Here is a 27,382-nt window from a genome sequence, read left to right on the forward strand (position 1 = left end):
GACCTTGTTTAGCTAATGAATCTGCAACAACATTTGAGGCCCTCCCTTTATGAATTATGGAGACATTAAGCCACTGCTTCCTAGCGTTTCGGATGAAGTTCAACTGAAAGTTCATGTTCCAGGGACCCCCCTCATCACTATTACACCACTTGACCGCGTTAGCCGAGTCTGACTCAATAATTATCTGAGAAGTGCGAAGGTAATCCAGCCGCATTGAGATTTGGGTGGCCCTGAAAATGGCGATTATTTCCGCACTGTTTATTTCAATAAGGGGAACTGGACTAGAGAAAATGATCTTGAAATGGCCATGGTTATCACGCAATACTCCTCCGACAGCCGACATGTACAGTGAAGGACTTACTGATGCATCCACGTTCCACTTGAACCACCCAATTGGAGGAGCAGACCACACAGATACTGAATTCAGGGGAGGAACCATCCGGGCTACTGAAGTTTGGGACCCGTGTCCGGTATACAAGTGAAAATGAGACTTAACTAAAATATTGGTTTAATCAGTAGTTGAGTTTTGTTAAGAATATAACTCAAATACGAGTCATGAATAGTTGTTCCACATCGAAGTATTAGAGAGAGAATAAAAAACATATAGATTGGTGTGTTGTTTCATTTATCGTTGATTGGTTTTAGAATAAAACCCTGTCAATCTTGTATGTGGTTATGTTGGGCTTGTATTAAACACTTAGGGTGTGTTTGGTAATTAGAGCCTAATGAATTATCTAAAAATTAAGAGTTTTCCAAAACATATGATCCAATTGCAATACACATGAGTGTACTTATTTTATAATCTTAAGCCGTATATATAAAAATGCGTAGTTTTGAGAATATATATCTCTAATTTGTATTTGTTAAAATTATAAAAATTACATATTAAAAAAGCACATCTTAAAACGAATCTAACAAGATCTCACATGACTATATTATTATTCACGTATAATTCACAAACGACCGTCAAAGTGGACTATGTAAATAGGGTAAAATCTCAAAGTGTCGCATTCAATTTGAAACAGAAAAAATATATTCTTTCTATTATATGCCATATTTGGACAATGATTGACCTAGCTAGCAAGCATTCTAGCATACGTAATTATGTACCATCAATTTACGAACATAGCAAGGTGATATTGTTGTAGTTCAAATCAATTGTTAAAATTAAGGAAAATAATAAATTTATGTGAATGAGAAGGATTACACGTTAGTACATGCCCTAATTAGTAATTAGTTAAGAACTTTTAAGGCAAAAAAAGAAATAAACTTATGGTAATAAAGAGACAGTAGACGCACAACAAGATTATTTGATAGAGATACATAAACAGATCATACATGGAAGTCATTAAAATTCAATGTATAGCACAGATTTATACACATAAACAAGTTTGACAAAGGATGAACAGAGATATATACACAAAATCTATGATCGAGCTTCAAATTTAACATGTGTTTAAGAAAAAGAATGACAAAAAAATGTTGACTGAACATGATATTGATAAGCCTCTAAACAATAATATCTATTGCAAAATACTTAATAATAAAATTCATCATTGAATGAAGTAGTATAGGAATCCATAAACTTGCCTCCTTGCCCTGTATCCAGCAACTCAGGGAGCTCAATCTCCCTCCAAAAATCATCATCAATCTCATCTCCATCATGATGATCATGATCATAATGATCAGACGGCGGACAGCCGCCGTCTTTCCCTTCCACCACCATGTTGGCCGCCTTCGCCGCAGCCGCTTGGATGTCCCTAGGAGAACATGAGATGGGCCGGGGTAGGAAGTCTATTTCCCCAGGAAAGTTGAGTTGGGCCTTGCAGCCCTTTAAACAATGGGCTGCCACATCATAGGCCCGGGCAGCCATCTCGGGTATTGGGAATGATCCGAGCCATATTCGGGTCTTTTTTCTAGGCTCTCGGATTTCCGATACCCATTTACCCCATCGACGTTTCCGGACTCCTCGGTACACCGGGTGCCTCGTTCCCGACCCTCGGGGTTTACTCGAGTGGGCCCCACCCGAAGGCGAGTCCGGAGATGTTGCCGGGTCTTCAAATCCACCACTACATTGTGGTTGCTCCATCTTATGATCTTAGAAGTGTAATATAACAAGTAACAACTAACAAAGCAAAAGTGTAGATTTTTTTTTTTGTGCTAAGCAAAAGTGTTTTTTTGGTGGGGTAGTAGTACCATGCTAGTAGTAGTTGTTACTTGTTAGCACTTAAAAGAAAGTTTTTTGTTAGGCTTTATATGGAGGTTTGTAGTAGTACTCCTAATTCCTAGTGTAATGACAATAATGCCCTCTCAATGTGTTGTGCAATAAACAAGCAACACAACAAAAGTGGTGTAGCCCCCACGCGCGTTAGAGCCACAAAAGATTAAATTAGGTGGGACCCCAATTAATTATAAGGTGTTATTATCACATGTGGGTGAGATTGTGATGAAATGTGAGGGTATGTGTCCTTTAATAGTAGGGTGAAAGTGTGATGAGTCCTTAAGAGGGGACAGTCTAAAAGTGCTAAGTGTTAACTTGTAATTAACAGGCACGTGCTGAAAAGGTAGAGTACTAGAGTATGCCCCAAGGTCATTTAGGAAGCATGGAAAAAGGGCATTATTGGTAATCGCTTTCAAGACTATTAAGGTGTGAGAGTAGATTGTGGAGGTTGTCACTTGTGTGTAGTTGTGTTGTGGGTAGGTGATTCAATAGGTGTGCTAGTTTTGAATCATCATGTAATTATATCATTTATGGGGTTTGTCAATTTCATATTCGAGTCAGATCGGATTTAAATGGTAAAGCTTTTATCTTTCGAATCTGTTCACAATTATAAAGTTTGAATTTGATTTGATGATCGACTTTTGTCATCTTTAAGTTGAGGTACTATGTGATGGTAATTTACTTCTTGGATAATACTCCTAGCTATCAAACTATATGTTGATGATCGAGTAAGATTTCTTTGTTGGTTAATTGATATATCTTCTTATGGTGACCTCCTAGACATCTTAGAGGAAGGTTGATATATGTCATACAATTGTATTAGATAAGCTATTTTTGGACTCTATTAAGGACACCCTACTAATAAGCATGTATAATGCTGATATTTCATTCTAGTAGTACATCTAAAACATTTTATAGCATAAGAGTTGGGAGAGTTTATAGTACTTTATATAATACCATTTGGAGAATTTTTATGTATATATATGTCGTTTCGTAGTACTTGAAAAATCTAGAAGTACCACTAGAAAGCTTCATTTGTACTCGTACCATCTAGAGCTATGGAGCCTGCTGCCTTGGATTCACAAAGAAAGAAATTTCATTTTGTCTTGTTGATGTCATCATGCATCTCTACCTAGATTTAAGCTTTGTTCTTTTGGACTAAACATAATTAAAATTGTGAGAAGAAACTAATAGAACTGAACTAAACTGATGAATTGAATTGAACCTATCTGAACTAATAAACTAAACTAAATTTCCATTAAGTCAGTCCAAGAACAGAACCTTAGTATGAAATTCACTTAAACACCAACATAGAAAACTTAGATTTTGAGTGCCATGCCACTATTTGTGCTCCAAACCTTGTTGAATTTAAATGGCCCAACTATATGACGGGACAAATCTTACGTGTATATTTAGATTAACCCAACTTCATATTTAGCACATTTATATTGTATAGTTAACTGGTTAATAAAATCCTTGAACCTATATATAATTTTTTGGAAAAATTGATACCATTATATTATGGATGTCTTCTCATATCAATCACAATATATTTTTGGAAAAATTTCTCGGGTATTTCTGAGATTTGCCATAATTCTCAAATTGCTCCTAACATTTGGGAAAATACCCATGAATTTTGATTTTGTGCTCAAAATGACATATTGTTGATAGAATTTAGGTTTCTAGCATTTATGTCGCACAACAACTCACAAGAAATTCCAAGTATATTCTCCAACCTTTGTCGATACTAAAGATCTTCCAGGTAATACAGATTCCACCTAACATCGATCAACAAACTGTCATTAGTAAGGGTACTTTGAGCACGAAGTCAAAGTTCAGGAGTGTATGAGGAATTTCTCAAATGTGAGGGGCAATTCAGAAATTACATCAAACTTCATGGGTACTTGAGGATTTTTCCCTATATATTTTTTATGATAACCTAAGGATACTTTTCCATATATGTTCAATTTCAACTACACGAACTCAACATATAATAAAATCGCATGTTAATTTCATGCTCTAATTGGTCATGATAGCGAAGTATGAGTGAAGGACTAGGGACAGAATATATAACAAAAATGAGAATTAGGATCTAAATAATGAGCATTGTTTTTTATTTATATAAATAACATATTTAACTACTCAATTCGGAACCTTTTTGATGCTTTACTTAAATTATATCATTATTTAAAGATAAAAAAAAAACTTAAATTATGTAGCATAACATACTCATATAGTCATATGAAATCTTATTGATTCGCCTCGATGTGAGACATAATATTTCATTTTTATAATTTAACAAGGTGTGGATCTCAAAATATTATTGTTGCTTGTATAGGTGCATTGAAAACTGCGTAAAAACAGCAAACAGGAGCAGTAATATAGCCAATAAGGAATAGAGAGAGTATAAAACAAATAGTAATTAGTTAAATAGAAACGTTGTTAAAAGAAAGGCTTCATGGAATTATTAAGTATTGTATCACAATAATATCAGACTTTAACCCTACAAAACACTAGAAATTAAAATGAAAAGACACTATCAATGTCTTGTTCCAATATATAAATATATGTTGAATTATTGTGTATGTTCTGTTCAATTTTTTTTGCTTATTTGAACTTAACTGAATATATATAAATTATATTATGAAATTCTTAGTTCTCATTAGACCTTAATTATCCTGAACTTAATAGACCTTATTTTGTGATAATGTCAGACCTTATTTTTTTTTGCTTAACTAAAATTATTGGACCTTATTAATTCTTATTATAATTTTGTTTTTTTATAATAAGAGCTAGATATAAGATAAATAGAACATATCCAATATACTAAAAAATTACCATGGCCTTAGTATGTTTAACTTTCTTTTTTATTTTTTGAAAAAAAAAATGAATGTTATGAAAGTAATTACTATCAATCCCACATCCTTAGGGGTGTGCACAAGTCCAAAATCCATGGATCGGAATATGATCTTTTTTGGATTGGGAACGGAATTTTCCGACCCGGTCCGATTTTGGAGATGTTGGACCGGAATCTGTACTTTTTTTCAAAAAAAAAATTATATAGATTTATACATATTTATAAAGTAGTAATATTAAAATTTAATAATTCTAAAAACAATAATTTTAAAGTTAATAAAGAGTACATTTTTAGCTTTCTAACTTTACAACTTCGATTTTTCTTAACCTATAAAAACAAAATTCCGATTCACCAGTCTGGAAAACTGAAATCCTGATTTTCAACGGAATGGAGCTCGAACTAAAATCCTTAATCCGATCCAAATTCTCTTCCGGACTAATTCAAATTCTCATCCGACGCTATCCTTTGCATACCCCAACCCACAATTACTTGAATATCACATTGTCTTAGAGGAATACTTGTTTGCTATCACTTTATGATGATAGATTTCTTTTTCTCTTATAATTGAAAAGATGATTTGGCCTTTGGAGTTTTTATATCTGGTCCCTTCTCTACCAAGTAGTTGGACGATTCACATGTTAACTAGGAGATATAGACACGAGATGTTACTGACTTTTGCTTCATTTAATTATTTTTTTTCTTCATTTCATCTCTCTTTTTCTCTATTTCTTTATCTTCATTATATTTCTTTGTCCCCCCCTCCCTTTTTATTGGGGAAAAATCAATGGTTTCTTTTGATGATTATAATTGGTTGGTATTGAGGTTACTTTGGTGACATTGAAATTTGAGAGGCAGTACATGTTCATATCAAGAAATTAAAGAGGATGGTTGGGATGCAAAAGCCTACAAACAATATTTGGCTCAACTAAGAGTATATAATATGGAAAATTAAACTTTACCTATACGTGGTGCAAGATAGATTGTGACATTCATTTTGTCACTATTCAAGAAATAGTTAATTACAGCTTTAAATTAAGTTCTTGAGTTTAATTTATAAAAAGTTAATTTCAATTTTTCAGCTTAATCAACAAGTGACTTAATTTATAGGTCACACAAAAATTATTAAAAGACACGGTCTAATTTTAATATAAAAGCAGACTTGGTCACAAAATGGATTAAATTAGCCATCGGAATAAATTAACCTAGTTAGTATTGAGCTAATTTTCTTTTTAATATTGCGTTTACCATCACCTAATTTTAATTTAAAAATAGACAGTCTTTTACAAAATAAACTCTAGGTCACAAACCCTATTTCCACTTCCAATCTAGTACGAGACTTTTCATAGGAGTAATCTGTTTGAAATAACATCCATGATCCATATTAGTAAAGTTATCAAACGTCTAGTTAGATTGCAACCAGACTCATTTACCTTTGACAACAACATGAATAAGTGAATATCATATGTCAATTTGTAGTAGCATTCACGCAATAACATTGCATGTAATTCAGAAAGTACCGGTGAGACGATATTGCTATATATTTAGTGAGACGACCATTCTAATTAATCAGACCACCTTTTAAATAAAAAAAATCATGCACATAGTGGAGACAATTGAGATTCTATTTAGAACCTAACTACTTTTTTTTAGGCCCACTGAATTGGGTGAATCTAGGTCTAGGAGTTCGAAATTGGATCAAGGTCTAAGTGTACTTCGAGACATATTTTTAGCCTATGGACCAAATCAATTATAAAATGTAAATATAAAAAAATGCAACATGTATGTTTTGTATGATAACTCTCTTTTATGCATTGGCCTAATGGTTGGAATTGTACCTTCCAACCTTGATGTTGGAGGTTCAATTCCAACTAGGAGCACTTGTAGGATAATCCCTTTACATTTCCTCTATTCTTAAAGTGTCTAGTTTGCCAATCAGAATTGGGTTGCCATGTGCGAAATTCCAATCTGATAAGACAATTCATCTTACAAATCCAAAAAGATAAAAAAAATATAACACTCTTTTTTGTATAAGTTAAAGCCATACCAATAGTGTCACATGGGTTGTAGCCAGTATGTCATCCATCAATTTTGGTATGGTAAGCCATGCCTTCCTATTTATGTTTCAATATCCAATAATAAAAAAATAGTCATGTATATATCAACCTTTTCTTTAACCTCCTCCATTTATTTTTGTAGAGCCAATACGATATATGAAGGATATATTTTGACCATTGATAAAGATTATAAGAAAATTATACTAGAAAAGCAATTTTTGAAAAAAAAACAAATTCTATAATCTATATAATTTATGGTCAATACAAGTTAGAAAAATTTATGTGCCTTAAACTTAAAAATAAAAGGTATAATTTATAAATTATAATCTATCTTACTCAAGCTAAAAAGTAAGCGATTAAACAAGTGAGAATGAGGGAAAGGTCGGTTGGTTAGAGCTTCTCTCCTGGTTTCAGGTGATCCTGGAATCGATTCTCATTCCCGTCCTTGTAGCTCATTTGCACCAGAAAAAAAAAAGAGACAAATTAATCAGAAACTCGTAATAGGTTTGAGACTCATTTTGACATATTTAAGACCTAAATGGCTAAAGCCTAAACATTCTATACTCATTAACTTTTGGGTGCAGACCCCGCCTAGATTTCTCATGTACACTTGCTGATTGCACGCTCTATTCTTATAGGAGTACTGCATAAAAACCAATTGTTTGTCGGAGTGGACTTACATGGGCCTGGCCCAAACTGGAATTCTACCAAAGGCCTCAGATACTAACCTAATATTGGTAACCAAATATGGAACGTTGTGTGAGGAACATTGGTTTTAGAATTTGTAGCAAAGTGTGGTAAATATTATTTTGCATTTTTTTTTCCAACAAAACTAACTTTTATAAAAGTGATTTTGCAAAAAAAAAAATTGATTACATTTTGAAAAAATTCATGAGAGCAAATTCAAATTATCAACTATTTTCCCATAATAGTCTCCGCTATGGATGATTTTAGGATAATTTCCACCATGGGAATACCGATGATCTTAAGTGATTAATAGAATGTTTGCATTGTTACTTTTTTGTTAATTTTTTTTTGCATTTTTTTTCTTGTACTCTTCCTCTATCCAACAGTTTAAAGTTAACAAATTATTATTTGAGTTTATAGATTAGTTTTTTCAAATTACTAGATTATTTTGAGAATACACCTCTGGATTAGTGGATTATTATGAAAAAAATTCATAATTAAAATTATTTTGAGAAGATGATTGTAGTACAGTTTATTCATGTGAAATCTTTCTTTTTTTTGTCAAATATTTATCACCAAAAATAGTTTAAAGGGATACTAAAGTCATTTTCTTAGTGCGTTGACTTCTGTTTTTGGCAGTAACTATGCGTCTATGCCCAATTGCCCATGCAAGTTATTTTGACCTTTTTAGTTTTCAGCATGAGCCATGAAGTTTATGTTTCACATGGAAAGTAGATCCTGATTTATCACTTTGCACATATCAAAACTTTGTAGAACTTTTTCCTAATCATAACATGTCCTTTTTCATGTTATGGTTATATAATGTCATCATACTAAAATTTTTACTTCCTTCGACTTTGAAATAAATAGAACGCTTTTCTTTTTATTATTTGAGAGTTTCATCTATTCCGAAATGTAGGAAGTATGGTCCCATTCTTTTGTACTAAAAGAAACTGAATTGCAAAAAATACTAAACTGAACTAAAATTAAGTGAATTGAACTGAAAATAAGTCCAAAAAACAAAGTCTATGTATTTTTCTCCGACTCCTCATATGATCATATCACATGGTATAAGCAGAAGAAACACAGAAGGAATGTGTTTTATTTCAGAGAGAAAGAAGACTCAATGAGTCAGATATTACAGCAATAGAAAAGTTAGTTAAGAGCTAGTATAAAACCCCTATTTATATAACGAACTCTCTAACAATATATGCTGACTCAGCACACACTAGTAATAATTATGGTAAATAACTTATACACCCCCCTCAAGCTGGACATGTGGAACAAGTCCAAGCTTGGAGCAAAGAGAAGAATGTTGAGGAGAAGGCAAATCCTTTGTGAGCACATCTGCCAACTGATGATGACTTGAAACATGAGCTGTAGTGAGAAAGCCTGCAGCAACCTGCTCTCTAACATAGTGCATATCACGCTTCAAATGCTTGGTTTTCTCATGAAACATAGGGTTATGAGCCAAATGCTCTGCAGAAGTATTATCACAGTACATAGTTATAGGAAGAGAAGCTGTGATATGAAGGTCTTCCAGTAAACTATGAATCCACACAATTTCACTGGCTGTGCTGGACATACTCCTATACTCAGCTTCAGTGGAAGATTTGCTCATTGTAGTTTGTTTCTTGGTTTTCCAAGAAACCAAGTTAGTGCCAAGGAACACTGCATATGCACTAAGAGACCTGCTGCTATATTGACATCCACTCCAGTCAGCATCACTATAAGCATGTACTTGCAGATCAGAATGAGCAGTGTAGTATAAACCATGATCTATAGTACCTTTCAAGTATTTAAGGACATGATGAGCAGCCTTTAAGTGAGGAACATGAGGACAATGCATGAATTGGTTTAAATGTTGAACAGCATAAGATAGGTCAGGTCTAGTGAGACCTAAATAAAGTAACTTGCCAACAAGTCTTCTGTAAACATTAGGTTCTTCCAATACCACCCCTGTATCTATGGAAAGCTTCAGACCAGGGGAAAGAGGAGTGGATACTGAGCTACAGTCTACCATTCCTGTATCAGTAAGTATGTCTTTAACATACTTTCTTTGGGACAAAAAAGTAACATCTGAAGTTCTTGAAATTTCAATTCCAAGAAAATAGTTTAACTCACCCAAGTCTTTGATGGTAAAAGCAACATCAAGAGCTTCTTTGACAGCTTGAATTTGAATCATAGATGTACCAGTTAGCAACATATCATCTACATATACCAATAAGACCAAGAATTCATCATGTAAGGTTCTGGTAAACAAGGAATAATCTTGTTTAGACTGATCAAACCCAATAGAGAGTAAGAACTTAGTGAGTTCTTTATTCCACTGCCTTGAAGCTTGTTTTAAACCATATAAAGACTTCTTTAATCTGCACACTTCACCCTTCTGAGCCTTAAAATAACCAGCTGGAGGAACCATATACACTTCTTCATCAATGTAACCATGCAAGAAAGCATTGTTTACATCCAATTGACACATCTTCCACTGATGAACAGTAGCAAGAGCAATAACTACTCTAACCGTAGCTAGCTTTGCAACAGGTGTGAAGGTTTGAGTAAAGTCCTGCCCTTCTACTTGTTTATAACCAATAGCTACAAGCCTGGCTTTATATTTATCAATAGACCCATCTGGTTTAAGTTTGGTTTTATAAACCCACTTAGAACCAATAGCTTTCTTCCCTTTAGGAAGAACAGTTAACTCCCATGTTTCATTCAGTTCAAGAGCTTGTATCTCTTTCTGCATTGCATTAATCCAATTAGGATCATGTTTAGCCTGGTTATAATGTTTAGGTTCAAGAGTTTGACATGAATTGACAGCAAATGATTGAGATTCAGTGGTAACAGAAGATGGAATAGCAGTTTTGTGAGGAACATATGTATTGACAAAATCTGTAAATTTACATGATGGAATGACATGTCTGGTACTTTACCTGAGGATAGGAGGAGAAGGGTTAGAATCATTTTGAGAGGAATGAGAAAAAGAATGGATAACAGGAGAGTTAGAGATAGGTGAGAAAGTATTAGAAGAAGTATCAGAAATATGTGTGTTTGAAGGAGTATTAGAGATGTGAGTATTTGAGGAAGAATTATGAGATGTAGAAGGTATATGTGAGTTAGAAGGATTAAGAATGTGAGTTAGAAGATATAGATTTTTCAGTTTGGAAAGGAAAAGAGTGCTCAAAGAAGATAACATCTCTGGATACAAACATGGACTTTGTTGCAAGATCATATACTTTATATGCTTTCTGACCATAAGGATAACCAAGAAAGATGCATTTTCTGGCCCTTGTATCAAATTTATCTCTGTGAACATTCATATTGTAAGCATAACATAGACAACCAAAACTTCTCAAAGCATTATAATCAGGCACCTTGTTAAACATAACCTCATAGGGAGACTTCCAAGAAAGAACTTTAGTAGGCATTTTGTTAATGAGAAAAGTGGCTGTTAATAGGCATTCTCCCCAAAATCTTTTTGGCAAATTAGCCTGGAATCTCAATGATCTAGAGACTTCTAATAAGTGTCTATGCTTCCTTTCAACTCGAGCATTTTGTTGTGGAGTATAAGGAACACTTTTCTGCATTAAAATACCTTCAAATAAAAATATATTCAAACATTCCTATTTGATTATTTCAGTACCATTATCTGTTCTCACCATCTTAACAGATGTATTAAACTGATTTTTAACCATATGAAGAAAATCAGTAATGGTTTTAGCAACTTGTAACTTGTTGTGTAACAGATAAGTCCATGTTACTCTACTGTGATCATCAAGTAGAGTGAGAAAATAACTAGCCCCATTTATGCTATGAACTTTATAAGGTCCCCAAAGATCAATATGAAACAAATCAAAGCAATGTTCAACTCTACTTTTACTCACAGGAAAGGGCAATTTATGATGTTTAGAGTTCAAGCATATATCACAATTGTATTCTGATAACCCTTGACAATTAAAACCAGGTACATGTTGCATTTTAGACAATGACAAATGACCTAGTCTATTATGCAAAAGATCAAGGTAATCTCTCTTATCAGTGCATTTATTCTTCCTACTAACAGTATCCTTATTCAGCCCACCAGTAGCAGTTTTTGTAGTCAACATCCAAGAATCAACTGAATTACATGAAGATTTCATACCAGTCCCAACCTGATTATCAGCAGAACTGAAGTAGTAATATAGACCACCATGTTTCTTACCACTTGCAATGATTTGCTTCTTATATTGGTCCTGAAAATAGCAAGCATCACTTGTAAACTACACCAAGATACCAGCAGATTCTACTAACTTGCTTACAGAAAGCAAATTATGTTTAAAACCTTCTACTAATAATACATTGTGTATTATTAGGTTTTTATTCAATATGACACTGCCAGTCATTTTCTACACATCTATGTGAACCATCAGGTAAGCCTACTCTGATTTCTTTCTACAACATTACTTTGTTTATCAACAATCTATCATCAAATACCATGTGATCACATGCCCCAGAATCCAGAATCCACAATCCAAACATGAGCAATATTATGACTCAAAGCAGAGAATGAGTGTTTAAGATTATTACCTGCACAGCTAGCAAAAGAAGCATTACTGTGACCACTTTGCTTGCCTTGCATAGCTTTCATCACTTCCTGACATATTGTACTCAGCATATCTTGATTAATATGATTCCCACCATGATTCATATCCCCAGAATTATCATCAAGAGGAGTATTAGGCTGTCCATCTTGAGATATATGAACATTAGCTGCAAACTTCTTGCCTCCAGAATTATAGCCACCTTTGTTACCAAACATTCCAGAAACACCAGCCTTAGCAGACTTAATGGCATTATACCATTCAGGATATCCAATTATCTTGAAGCACTGCTCAATAGTGTGACCTTTGCCTCCACAGTGATCACATTTTTTATCCATTTTCTCCTTCTTCCAATCTCTCTTTCCTTGGAATTTCTGTGTTCCAGTCATCATACCTCCATGATTAAACCTTTGTGCAGCCATAGCACTGCTTTCAGTAACTTCCAAAGCACCTGAAATCTCTTTCTGTTTCTCAATTTGCTGAGTAATTGAGAAAGCTCGATTTATAGTAGGCAGAGGTTCCATTGATAACATGTTTGTAATAGTGTTGTCAAAACCACTATTCAAACCTAACAAGAATTGCATTAACTTGTCCTCATCATCAAGATCTGTCAATCTTTTAAGAAATTGACAGCTACATTTGCTTAAGGCACCACATTCACAACTTGGAAAAACTCTTAAAGATTTGAGTTCATCCCACAGCTTCTTAATTCTTCCATAATATGCAATTATCGTCATATTTTCTTGCCTTAATCCATCAATTTCCTTCTTTAATTGATAGATCAAAGGTCCATTGGTCTGACCAAATCTTTCACGCAATTCTTTCCATAGTTCAGCAGAATTATTGATATAAGCAAAATCATCAGCAATCTGAGAGTTCATGGAACTGAGAATCCAACTTGTAACCATGTAATCAGCTCTATTCCATCTAGAATAGTCTTTGTGAGTAATTGCAGGTATAGGTATTATTTCAGTTATAAAACCTTCTTTGTTCTTAGCAATAAGTGCTCGTCTAACATTTTTACTCCACCTATTATAATTCGTTCCATTGAATGTAGCAGAAACAAGAGAAGCAGTAGGATTGTCCGAATTCGAGATAAAGAGAGGATCACAATTACCTCTATGGTTCGATTTTTGGACATTTTCTTCATTGATTCGAGTAGAATTCACAACCGAATCCGCCATTATACACTTCAGAAAGGTTCAAGAAACCAAGATTATCTTCAATTTCAGAATAATTTGCAAATTTAATATTGCAAACAACAATTACGATCGAATTCTACAGATTTCAATCGCAATTAAGCTAATAAACCTCAATCTCACGAACGAGATTGTGGCTCTGATACCATATAAGCAGAAGAAACACAGAAGGAATGTGTTTTATTTCAGAGAGAAAGAAGACTCAATGAGTCAGATATTACAGCAATAGAAAAGTTAGTTAAGAGCTAGTATAAAACCCCTATTTATACAACTAACTCTATAACAATATATGTTGACTCAGCAAACACTAGTAATAATTATGGTAAATAACTTATACATGGGCACACCGCACATATGATCCATATCTCACTCGTCACATGAGTAATGTTATTCAGTGTATCATCTTCTTAGGTTAACAACACAAAGAAAACGAAGGGGGTATTATTCTAAATCATTTTTTCAAATAGAAAAGAAAAAAGAATCTAATGGGTTGTAACTAGAATTACACTGGGTTATCTTTTCATCATAAGTTATGATGATGTCTAGTGTAGATATTACTGAAAAATGTTATTTTCCTGTCAAAAAAATATATAGTACGAGTAATGTGTTATCACACAACATAAAATTTATTCCTGTATGAGACTTGCAATTGCATGTAGTTGTCTAGTAGGTAGCGTCGGCGCTAGCGCCCATTTGCTATTATAGCAGGTTATATCTTGAATCAAGCCTTGTACTTCCTTGTATTCGGGTAACATAAATAAGAAGTCTTTACCTCCTAAGATAAATATTCGTCCAAAGATCAATCATTTGCAATCAACTAAGCATAATGTCATGAATCTTTAGATTAGAGTCATTAGACTAATTGGTACATACCCCCAAAAAGGATTTGACTAATTGGTACATACCCCTAAAAAATTACTAGATGACTAATTAGAATACAACTTTGAGAGAAGACTATCTCTTGATTAATTAAAGTCTTCATATTCTAGTATATTTTTCTTGCTTCAAATTAGGACAATAGTGTCATCTATTATAATTTTGTTTAACAAATTAAGGGAATAATATCACCTCCTATTTTTTGGTATTCACTTCCTACTTGTATGTGCTTGGAAAGAGAGATTTCCTTATAATTATATCCCTCCCTACTCTCAGCGTTGAATTGTGTATCTGATTTAACTGACCTGCAACAGGTGCTAATCCATTAAGATTATTCTTCTTACTAAAGGGTTTCCAATGGAGATCCCCAAAAAAATGACTTTATTGATCTCATCCTTTATTGCTGGTTCCTGGTCGGTAGGGAAATAGAATTTGGACGAACAAAAAATTATAGATATTATTTGGCATCATAATTTATATGCGAAATATAGTGAAAAATATGGAAACAATATCATCAATCTTCTAAATGTTGTGTTATTATAAATTATATACGTGCAAATCCGAATTAAGATTTATTAGAATATTATATACTTTCTCTATTTCTTTTTAAGTGCAAAGTTTTGGATTTTGCACTTTTCGTACACCTCACTATAATTATATTTTTTTTTACTAATATATAAAAACAAAAATGATCATATAAAATATGGTTAGATTTGTTTCAATGAATATTTTCTAATATCAATTTTTTAAAACTTTTACAAATACATAAATGATCAAAATTATGTATCGACAAGCGTAAAAGTTAAAGTATTGCACTTATTTAAAAACGTAGGTTAGTACTTAGTAATATACTAGTGTGAGTGTCATTATTTTTGTTTCTTGTTCCTTCACTCTTGTACTGCCATATGATCCAATAGTTGAGGCCAATGGAAAGACGAATTTCAATGGAAGTCATGTCATTGCTCCATGACTACTTCCATAAATGATGAATAAGCTAAGTTAAACGCCTTATAATAATGTTTTACCTAATCTTGAATAGTATACACTCTCTCTACGTTGTTGGTGATTGTTGCATTTGAATATCGTGCAAATATTAAACTTTCTAATCATCAATAATAGAGTGCAGCAGAGAACTTTAGTTTCTTCTTTATCCGATTTTTAATGTGTTGTAAGTATTTCTATTAGTATAATATCATAACCAATCAAGTGGAATAAAACCAAAAAAGCTGATCTTACATATCACCATCTGTATGCCCACTTTTTTTTATTCTCTATAATAAGCACACACCTTATACTCAAGCTCTTATCACCTAACCTTAATGATTTATAGTATCTATTTTTCAAGAACAAAAAAAAAGACATATATTTCATAAAATGTCCAAGTCAAGAAAACGCACCGTACAACGGTACAAGGCTATAACAAATCAATCTTCATAGCTTATACTTGCATCAAGTACCCAACTAACTATAGATAGTGGAGTTTGTCTTGTAAGAGACCGCCTACTTTTTAAATTAAAATTAGGCAATGCTAAGCCCAATATTAAAGCCCAATAGTGACTAGATTAATTTATTTCGGTCACTAGTTTAATCCATTTAGTTACTAGGTCTACTTTTATATTAAAATTAGACCGTCTCTTTTAATAATTTTTGTAGATGGTGATACTAGATAAACCCAACGAAGAAAATGGACATATACCATTAACAATGTGAACGAAATACAATTTCTTTTTTTTATTCATATGAGGCAGAAGACAATATAAAGTACAAAGAAGGAGATGGAATTATTCGAACATGTAACCTATAGTTTACAACACATCAATCTTAACCACTAAGTCAAGACATCCTTGGTATGTGAACGAAATACAATGGATGACCCTAATCACCGTACCCCTATTCACTTAATTATAAAAGTTAATATGTTAGTACTTGTAATACTTCCCTACCCGTTAAAAAAAAATACTTCCCTTGCATAGATGAAGTATAAAGTAATTATTACGTCCCCTTATCACCTAACTTTATTATATTTATTTTTTACAAAAAATGAAAATATTCACATAAATTAGATAGGTTATGGTTGTAAAAATTTCAAATAAGTGAATTTTATGTCAAAACACACCCCTAAGACAATTAATCTTCACAATTTATGATTTTGTACCCAACTATGGATTGTCATATCATATAAATCCAACTTTAAAAAATGGACCTACAACTATATATATATATATATATATATATATATAATTATATATATATTATATATATATATATATATATATATGAACAAAATACAATAATGAATTACTCTAATCACTTCCCCAGTCAATCTACACTAATGTATTAAAAGGTTTCTTAATCAAGAAACAGCGCCACATGAGGCTCTCCTTAGTTGTTTTAACACATGATTCATATACAACAAAAAGAAATAGTAAACGCATTAGGATTTGATACCATAACTTTCAAGTTTATATACTAAAGTATTAACCATTAAATTAACCACATGATATTTGGTGATATCATTCTAAAGTAAATTATTAATAATGTAACTATAAGTACACGGTGTATAGCTCGGGCCTACAAGCTAGTTAATTATAAAGGTGGGTATGTTAATGCTTGTAATACTTCTCTTACATATAGATGAAGTACTATATGATACTGTTTGCAAGCAAGTCCTTTATAGTAATTATTGTGTGCGAAATTACAATCTACCATATGGAAAAAGCATTACTGTTTATCAACCTACTTTCTCATCTTTTTAATTTGATGTCTCAATTTACTTGATTTCAAGCAAGAAGAAACTGAAGAAACATTAGAAAAATCTTAAACAATAGTGATCATTTTGTATATTTTAAGGCTTTTTTTAAAAAAAAAAAATTATCGATTATTATCAATTATATATGTGTATTATTTTGATTTAAGATGCATGGGTGCTAGTATTGGTACAGCTAAGTTAGTAAGATTAGATTAGATTAATAGCCAAGCATTTTAGTTGGTTGGTTGGTCCCCTCTTTAAACAATAACATAATTTCCATCATTAAAAAACCAATAACATAATTATGGGCAATTTTAATTTGTGTATTTGCAAATTTGAGTTGTCCTTGACTGACCAATGTCTAAGAAGTGATATGCTTGCTTACTTTAAGAAGTGGCAAAAGTTACCTAATTTGACCAATCCTTTTGCCAGTTTGTGAGGGTTTCGTGGTGCATGAATCATGAAATACTTCATATGAGAGTAGTTGTCTTATTGTTATACTCCTCTTCTCTTTTCTATTGTTTTTTGTTTTGTTTTGTTTTGGGTGCGTCTTCTACTGTTTAATTGGATTTATATATGCACATTGTCTCCCTTTACTTATACTGAGTTGGGTTTTCTTTTTTAGATGGTAATATGATATGATATGCTTCCTTTTTTTAGTTTTTTGTTGAGGATTAACTGTCACTCCAGGAGATTTGAGTGGTATATTTAAGTGGTACACTATCGTACTAACTACTAATCATATAACAATCATAGAGATTTACTACTTTATAAAAGTATAGGACTATTTTCTAACCATTACTTTTTTTATCCATATTAGTCATAAATGCAGTGTGAAAAAAGAAATGGAGAATTCGAACTTGTGACCTATTGTTCACAATACCTCAATTTTAACCAAGAAGCCAAGACATTTTTGATCTTTTTCTAACAATTACTTTAGTGTAAAAATGATGGAGTAAAGGCTAAAGCTACACGTGTCAGTTTTCATATAGTGATCTTTTTCATCATATAGTCACATCTCACCTTTTTATAATCTAATATTATATTAATTTGAGTTGTTCCTGTACAAGCACCCCCATCCAAAGGCTCATTACAATCATGTACTCCAACCCCCTTCCCTAAATAGTAAATATTGGGTTTGTTAGTTATTTAAGGAATTGTATTTTATATTATCACAAAAGCAAAAGTAAAATGTTTATATAGACTTGGTACACACTAAATATAGTATGGACGTAATATTAGTACATGTGATTTTGTGTAAAAAAAGGGGGTCACTATGTTAAAAAAAAAATAGATATAAAAAAAGAGTAGATATAGATAGTAAAATGTGACAATGTAAGAAAAAGGTTACTACGTTATGGAGTAAAGAGTAACTTTCATTATTAAACTAATGTAAGAAAGGGTCATCGATCATCGTATGGAAAAAAATTATCATTATATTGGATAATGGCAAATTAGTGTAGCTTTAATTTATGAAAGATGAAGAAAAAGGTCACATCTATGTCACGTGAGTGACTTTGATCCACGCTAATATTTATATGGACCAAGTCCACGCAATAGTAATTGACTTTCCAAAGTTTTTTATAAATGATTTAGTTAAGCGAAAATATATGATATAAGATACCTTGGCTTGAACTATGATTTGTTATCATTTGGCAATCAACTGTTGAACTTTGATAATTGGTAAATTACTTAATTTGGTTGCCTAATAAGTGATATTATTATTGGATCCCTGACTATTTTCACTAGTGGTATATAGTGTTGCCTTTCCGGAAAAAGCTCGAGAATCAAACCTGCAATATGTGCCTGTTTATAGATACCCCAGCCCAGGCCCATATGTGCCTCTTTATATATACAGTATATAACAAAAAAGGAATAGTTTTGATAGTTTTTTTTTGTATTACTCGCTTTAGTTAGATACTTGTACAATTTATCACATTTAATTCAATTAATTAATTTAGAATTATATTACATTTATAATGAAAGTCAAAACTAACAATTACATATCAAATTGAATCAAATAAAAATACTTTGGTAAAATCAGTGGTTACCTAAAAGTTATTACTCACTCGGTTCATTTTTGTTTTTCCTACTTGGAACTTTTATGTGGGACAAAAAAATCCAAGTAGGTACAAAGAGATATAATAGGACTAAGTTTTTCATTTTTTTGGTTGCAAGTTCTAACCATAATCTTTTATTTTTTGAAAAAATACCTAATATAATTGGCTATTACACAATCATCCATTATTTATCAAACAAGACCTATACAAATTAATGGTTCAAATAATATTCACTAAAAATAAATATTAATATAGGAAAATTCAATTTAATATAGGAAAAAATAGACATTAATAATTATTATCCAAATTAGTATTATCCGCTTTTTCTTACAAGAGGTCAACATCTTTTTCCTCTATATTGGTGCATTCATTTGTATTTTGGTTTGTTATGTGCAACTTGATTTCAACTTTAATATGAATCAATGAAATACGAAAATTCGAAGGTATGTGCACCTTTTTATCTGTGTGTATGGTACAAAATGGCACCGTACGCACCTTTAACGAACTGAATGAAATATGATTACTTGAAAGAGCCTAAAATAATGGAAGGAATTGGAGGATTTCTAAAGATTACACGGTTTAAAGCTAGTATTTATAATATTATATTTTTCTACATATCCTAGCTTGGAGTTGAAAATGTCACAAAATCTCCATCTCAAATCTCAACTCAAGTTAACACTTAACAATTAAAATTGTGCTTTCTTTACTCAACTTTTTTTTTTTTGCATTTAGTTTTCCACGTTAATGTTAGTACTTTTGAGGTGGAACAAAGAGAGTAGTATACTGTATATACACCATCCATCTTCAAAAACTTGTCATATGGTCGTATAACATGTGAACACGCAATCCAAAATATGTATTTTAGGAACAAACATAATTGCTCATGCACTCACTGTAGGATCTCAAGTGTTTTTTTGTTCCAATTGATTCTTTGGTAAGGAAAGACCTCTTTGATCATGCTTAAGAATTAAGATGGATGTCGTTTTACCTTCTATAAACAGCGCGCTGTTATGGACATCATAGATATTGCATCTGTCTTCAAGAACTTGTCATGTTTAATGTTTTAAATCATAAACTAGTTCTTATCTCGGACAATTCTCCTCGGATTACTTACCAATGTGTGTTTGAAGTGTAAATCAAAAACTTGAGAGAAGTGCAAAAAATAGTTGTAAATATTGACAGCGCATTGGCGCTCAGGAAATGATCTTTCAGTGCCTAGCTATTAAATTTTCTACTTAGTAAATAATAATATGAATTGTTCATCAATATAACCCGCGATTTTGAGAGAGTACATATAATTACTCACAAATTATATAATACAATCTTGTTTTTGAAATTTAGGTTAATGTGTAAAAATAAAACCGATAATTCAATGGTGCAATAGTATTAACAACGGAGGTTATAAAATTTTGAAGAGCTTTTTTTTTAAAAAAATATAAGAGTATTGAGAGATAGAAGATGGTATTATTATAATTAGCTTGATGAGTGTTGATATATACACTTGTATTTAATTGTTTTAAATATAGAAATATTATGTCTTCAAATGTATTTTTTCCTACAAGACCAACATGAGATTTTAGAGTAGTTGATTAGTGCATTAATATCTCAAATGAGAGGTTATGGGTTCAAATCTTGAAACACACATTTTTATTGTTTAGTGTCTCATTTAATTGTGTGGGGGAGGGGAATACATGTGGCAACATGACATGTTTTTGCTTTGGGTTTTAGATATAGATATAGATTTATACACTCTTGACCGTAAAGTCTCACTAATAATATAAATATTATTATTTAGTGCATATATATATATATATATTCTATTTTACTAATATGTAATGAAGAATATTTATGATATCTATACTAATATATTAAAAGGCGTGCGTAAATGAGGAACGGTGCCACGTGGCGTTCTCCCTATGGAGTTTTAGTCCATATAATCCATGTACAATAAAAAAATTAGAAATTGCATAGTATAGGTTTTGATCCCATGACCTCAAGTTTATGTACTAAAATTTTAACCACTAGACCAAGTAGTATTTAGTGTTATCATATCAAAGTACAATATTAATAAATAAAAAATTTTCTTACCCGGGGAATAGCCCGGGCTTAATAACTAGTTAATACTTTTAAAGCTAAGTAATTCTTTGAGAATGTGATAGTCAAATTGGACAATTAATTGAGGAAGATGGAAGTAAATAACATAACTACTCCGTCGGTTGTAAAGTAAAAAATTTACCTAAATATATAATCAATAACAATTACAAAGAACATAAATTAAAAATTAATAAACTTACCGCGAAAAAAAGAGTATAACTCATCTTTTTATTTTCGATTTCATAATTGTCGTAGTCAAGATGTTATATATTCAAGTGAAACAATTAAACCTGATGAGAAAAAGTAAGCATAAACCAACTTCTCCAATCCTATATTTTGTAATAATAAATTATAAGTACAAATTTATTTTTACATTATATTAATATTTTTTACAATTACAAATATTAATATTAATACTAATATATATTGATATATGCATCGCATGCATACAAAGCTAGTTGAATATCAAAAGTATGAGGTAACATAAAATTGACATCTAGAACTCCAAATACTAGCAAAAAGCAACCATCTTTCAATTTAATTTTTTACATAAAAGAGAAAGAAAAAAGAAAAGTTGTTGTGATACAACCAAAACTATCTTCATTCTTCAACATATATACACTAGAAAAATAGATACTTCCACTGCTTATCATTTTGAGTTCGTCTTGTAAGAGACCGCCTACTTTTAAATTAAAATTAGGCAATGGTAAATCCAATATTAAAAATAGAATAAGCTCAATAGTAACTAGGTTAATTTCTTTCAGTCACTAGTTTAATTTATTTAGTGACTAGGTCTATTTTTATATTAAAATTAGACCATTTCTTTTAATAATTTTTGTATCTTTATGCTAAGTTGGTGTTTCTCTTGGGTGCATTTTTCTTACTTTATTGTATTAGTCCCTAAGAAACCGGAAGAGTCGTTATCAATTTATTATTAGGGGCGTCATTACTCATTAGTAGCTAATGGAAGGAGATTATCTCCGCTTAATTGGTGATGTGGGACTCCACGTTCAATGAGAAACTACTCTAATCTAATCTTATACTACTATTAATCAATCTTAAGCAACGCATCAATGCAAGTTTCTTTCTCACTTTTTCTAAAACTTTACATGAATCGAAACGTATCTTTTTATTTGGTCGTATTAGTCAAGACTCAAGATAGATACTGTAGTAGAAAATGCTATATTACTGGAATATTGGTAGTGTAGACTTGTAGTGTTTACTTTTAATGTTAGCCAAAGATCTTGTATAGTACTATTAGGTTTGTTGCATACAACAAATTTAGTCTTCTAATAATAGATTAAAGTCAAAACATAGTGATATTTATAGTCAACTTTTATTTTCACGCTAAGTCACTTGAGTGATATGAAGTATGAACCAATTGTTTTTACTAGACCGCATAAGACATGAATGTTTGACTAGCTAAACCATTAGATCTTTATTAATATATTAAAAGGTGTTACTAAATAAATATTTGTGTTACATGGCGCTATTTTTTAGAGTCGTGATTTTGGTCATGTGTTGGTAAATGACTTTTTAATTGTCTTTTGGCTTTACAATTTGGTTAAACAGTCAAAAAAGTGTTTGGTTATTGGCTTTTTAGTTGGCTGAAAAACTGGCTTTTAAGTCAAAATTAAAAAGTTGTCTGTAGTAGCTTTTTGGAATGACTTTTGACTTGTTGGCCCACAAACTCTCTAATAAACAGTCAACAACTACAACTAATTTTACCAAACAATTTTGCAAATAGCTGGCTTGAACAGCCAACTCAAAAAGCCAATCCATACCGTCAATGCTTTATGCTTCCAACCAGTCAAACAAGTCAACTAAAACAGCCAACATCCAAATGCCAAACAATCCCAAATGTACTCCATATATAATAAATTTTTTAAAATGCATGGTATAAGATATCCCATGACTTCAAACTTATATACTAAAGTCTTAAGCACCAGAGGAAGTAATATTTAGTGTCATAATTTTAAAGTAAAATGAAAATTATGATTAATCCGAAGCATAACATGGGCCCGAAAACTCGTTGAAACTTGAAAGGGAAAAACTAGCTACTTCACCCATGTGATTTAAAAAAAAAAAAATTCTAAACCACTATAAGTGGAAAGTGGCATCCTTTTTTAAAAAGTTTTTTTATTTATACTATTTTTCTCTATAACACATTTTAATAAAATATTTTGATGATTTACTTTCTTTGTCTCTAATGAGAAAAACGAAATTGCTTTTTGTTATAAATTTTAAATTTTTAAAAAAATTGTTTAGTACTTATATTTATTCTTTGGACTATCTATAACATGTTATAACCCACATATTATTCCCAGTCCCCAGAGTTTTTCAACATTTGTGAAATTTTAATATATTTTCAATGCAACTTATGTAAGTCTTCTTCACAATACTATAGGAAAATGTTGAATAGAAATTCATTGTATTTATAGGGGTTAAAATTGGTTATTCAAATTGTCCAGTCTAATAACTCCTCTTTATTTTGCCACCACCAAATGTAAACTTTCACTTTCCTCTATTTATTAGAATTTTACTAGAAACATCATTAGTTACTAGCTCCCTATCTAATAACTCTTCTTTATTTTTTTTTCTATATTTCATAAGTTAATATAAGGTCCAATTATAAGTTCAAATAATTTCTAATAAGTTCTGTTAAATTCAACTAAGTTATAAAAAAAATAAGCTGAAAAGAATACTTAGTTAATAAAGCACAAATAAGTATAGTGAGACTCAAAGCCTACCATCGAATCTCTTAGTATCATTAATTCTTTGCAAAATTGGTCTCAACACTCTGAACTACAGCTCGGATGCACCCAACAGGCCAACACCATAAATTATAACTAATAGCCTAAACACCAACAACTATGGGGTGAGATGCAGTCTGTACCACCAACTACAGGGTGGGGTGCAATATGTAGCATAAAATTAAAAACCCACCGTTTTCGGCAACATTTTAGGCTTCCATCCTCATTTATGGTACGAAATGCACCTCACCGCATAGTTGGTGGTGTTTAGACTACTAGTCGTAGTTGGTGGTGTTGAATGCAACCGAGCTACAGTTCAAGGTTTTGAGGCCAATTTTGCCTTAATTTCTTCATTATCACTCTCTCCAAAAAAAAAAAAAAAAAAAGAACAAATGGAATTTACACATATGAGGCAATTTGCAAGGTTTACTGTAATGATAAGTTTTTATTCCTGATAACAAATGAAGATGTTTGCTAGTTAAAAAAAGAAAAGAGGTGCTTATAGAGTTATAGCAAAAATAAGAAAACATAAAAGTATATAGTGGGAATCAGATCGTGATTTGTGGCCATAGGGATGTTCGGTTCTTAAGCATAATCTTTCACTTTGTTTCCATTAACATTGTTCTTCAAATGAGACCAAAAAAAGCGTCAAAGATGATTATCATGATTCATTCTACAGTACTAAGACGATTCACCACGATTTATTCGATACTTTGAGATATTAATATTTGCAAATGAAGAATATATTCTGTAGTCTGTACTACTGTTTAAGGAGCATTTTGTTTCTCCTTAAAAAGAAATAATGTTGAATATGAAACAAAAAGAGCAGTAGTATATGACTATTATTTTCAAATGAATAGAGTAATCAAGAAATTATTCAGCTTGTTGGAGTTTATAATAAATGTTTGTAAAGGAAACTCAAGAGTTGCTTCAAAAGAGAATGTGAAGAGTCCCACATTGATAGAATAATAGGTATGTAAGGGGTTTATATACATTACACTTTCTATACCCTTTGAGTTGTGTGACAAAAGGACTTTTAGCCAGTAATTAGGTTACCGTTTTTTCCCGGATTTCCTCCTTTAATGAGCCGTTATCTCCTAATTTCGGGCCATTATCTCCTCCCACTAAGTCGGCTGGTAACCACGTTTTAACCCTATTATCCTTTTATAAATACGTAGGTTATTGTTCTCTTTGATACACAGAAAATAAACACCTTCTTCTTCCTCTCTCGAAAATCTTTTTCTGGCCAATATTCAAGATCGTTCGCAATCTGTTTTCCCATCTACACTGAAAACTCAGAGACCGTGTACCCCTGGAGGTTGATTGCTAAGAGGCCGTGTGTTGTAGCGGGGCAAATTCAACTTTAGGGCAGTGAATTCTTCACGCCACGGTTTTAGTTAGCGGTTTTAGTTCCTACACAGCTAACCTAAAGTACGAACGTTCTTCTCCCTAATGTTTCCTAGTCAAGCTTTACACAATAGTCATCAACTTATCACAATGAGGAGAGAGGAAAGAAAAAAAAAATGATAAGACGATCATATGATGTTTTATCTTGAGAAATGGGAAAAAACAAAGTCACGTTTAACTCAAATATAACATTAAAATTTAACTTAAATGCTCAAGACAATCAAATTATAAATTAAGCCACTAAAAAAACATTGGCTATAAGATTCAGTACATTTATGCTTAAAAAAGTAAAAATTAATATTATATCAATCAAATATATTTTTAATCAATTCACAAAGTATTACTTCAAAACGGAATATTCAATCAATTAACAAAGTAAAATGATTTATTTAACACACAAGAATATGTTAATACAATATAGAAATTCTAAATAAATTCTCTTAACATTCTTTTATCGTTCTTTACTTTTAATCTTAAAAACCTAAAAGAAAGAATAAGTAAAAGAAATTAATAAAAAAAATAAGGGTTAAGTAATAGAGGGTGATCCCTGTGAAATTTAGCCAATAAAAAGTGTCTAATGTTCGAATTTTCACCCTATTTATGCCCAAAAACGCTATAATTTATGTTTGAAAAACAAAAAAAATTAGGCACTTCGCGTGCATAATTTGCTAGTATGACAATAAGATAAGTAATGCTTAACGCTATAATGTAAGCATCTCTTTTTTCTATCAATGTGGGATAATCATATATTCATATGTGATATAATAGTATATATATATTAAGTAATCTTCTCATAATGTATTGTTAATTTAGTGAGTCTTTAATACTATGATGTGCTCACATGGATGTTCTTTCTCATTCTACTAGAATATAATTTTTTTTTTCTTGTTTAAGCTCTATGTGAATTGGAAGAGGTGTTAAACAGATTCTATAATCTTTGTTATTGATATATTTGTTAGGTTTGTGGAAATGCTTGAAGCAAGTGCCAATAATTTTTTTTTTTTCTTGTTTAAGCTCTATGTGAATTGGAAGAGGTGTTAAACAGATTCTATAATTCTTGTTATTGATATATTTGTTGGGTTTGTGGAAATGCTTGAAGCAAGTGCCAACGAGGAGAAGAAAGGAAGATCGCGAAGGAGTGCAAAAGCGTTAGTAGCTCGGGCGGGCGACGGCAGGGCCCCGGCGGGCTGCACACAAAGGGTTGGGGAGAGCGACATCTAAGCCCGGGCAGCCGCCAACTTTGGAAGCTCAAGGCAGGTTGTTGGGAGCCTCTTTCCCCGCGCGGGCTTCCACGTGTTTCAGGCGGGCTGGTCAGCCAAGATGGGCGACTATCGGTCCTGGCGGGCGGCCCAAGTTCTCTTGATTTTGTCCTTGAGGTTTGGCCCAAACGGGCGATTCTTTGAGTCCGTCCTGGCAGCTTATATTTGCACACGGCTTAAGTTTTAATCGTGATCGTTGTACTGTCTTTAGTACTAGGAGTATAAATACCCTATTTTCTAATTTTAGATAGAGTAGTAGACAATCTCAAAGTTCAAACTTGATATCTCATTTTTCCTAGGATTTTAGGAGATAGAAAGTTTGTGGGAAATTTGTATGTTCACAATTGTTCTCCATTTATTTCATTGTGCAAGTTTATGGGTTTGTTGTCTCGAAGCTCGGATTTCCTAAGTAAATCACTAAATTGGTGTGTTGTTTTCTTTCTCTTTGCTTTACTCAGTTGTTATTTCAATTTCATACTTTTTATTAATTATTTTTTATTGCACAAAGTAATTATCACTTGTTTCTAAATCACAACGATATTATCAAAAAAATATATGTAATCAATGTTTGTTCTTTAATAAAAAT

The 27,382-nt window shown here is 31.9% G+C and overlaps 1 protein-coding gene across 1 annotated transcript; it reads right to left on the bottom strand.

Annotated features, from left to right (window-relative positions):
• Positions 1-1,290: 1,290 nt before the first annotated feature.
• LOC104908760 (ethylene-responsive transcription factor ERF023) lies at positions 1,291-2,239 on the bottom strand. Its single transcript, XM_010697939.3, has one exon. It carries the CDS (start codon positions 2,087-2,089, stop codon positions 1,538-1,540), a length of 552 nt encoding a protein of 183 aa, XP_010696241.1. The 5' UTR covers positions 2,090-2,239; the 3' UTR covers positions 1,291-1,537.
• Between the last annotated feature and the right edge of the window lie 25,143 nt (positions 2,240-27,382).

Source organism: Beta vulgaris, chromosome 1 (assembly GCF_026745355.1).
Source record: "Beta vulgaris subsp. vulgaris cultivar EL10 chromosome 1, EL10.2, whole genome shotgun sequence".
NCBI classification, from domain to species: domain Eukaryota; kingdom Viridiplantae; phylum Streptophyta; class Magnoliopsida; order Caryophyllales; family Amaranthaceae; genus Beta; species Beta vulgaris.

Coding starts and splice junctions, on each gene's coding strand:
- LOC104908760 (XM_010697939.3), bottom strand. CDS start 2,089: ATGGAGCAACCACAATGTAGTGGTGGATTTGAAGACCCGGCAACATCT.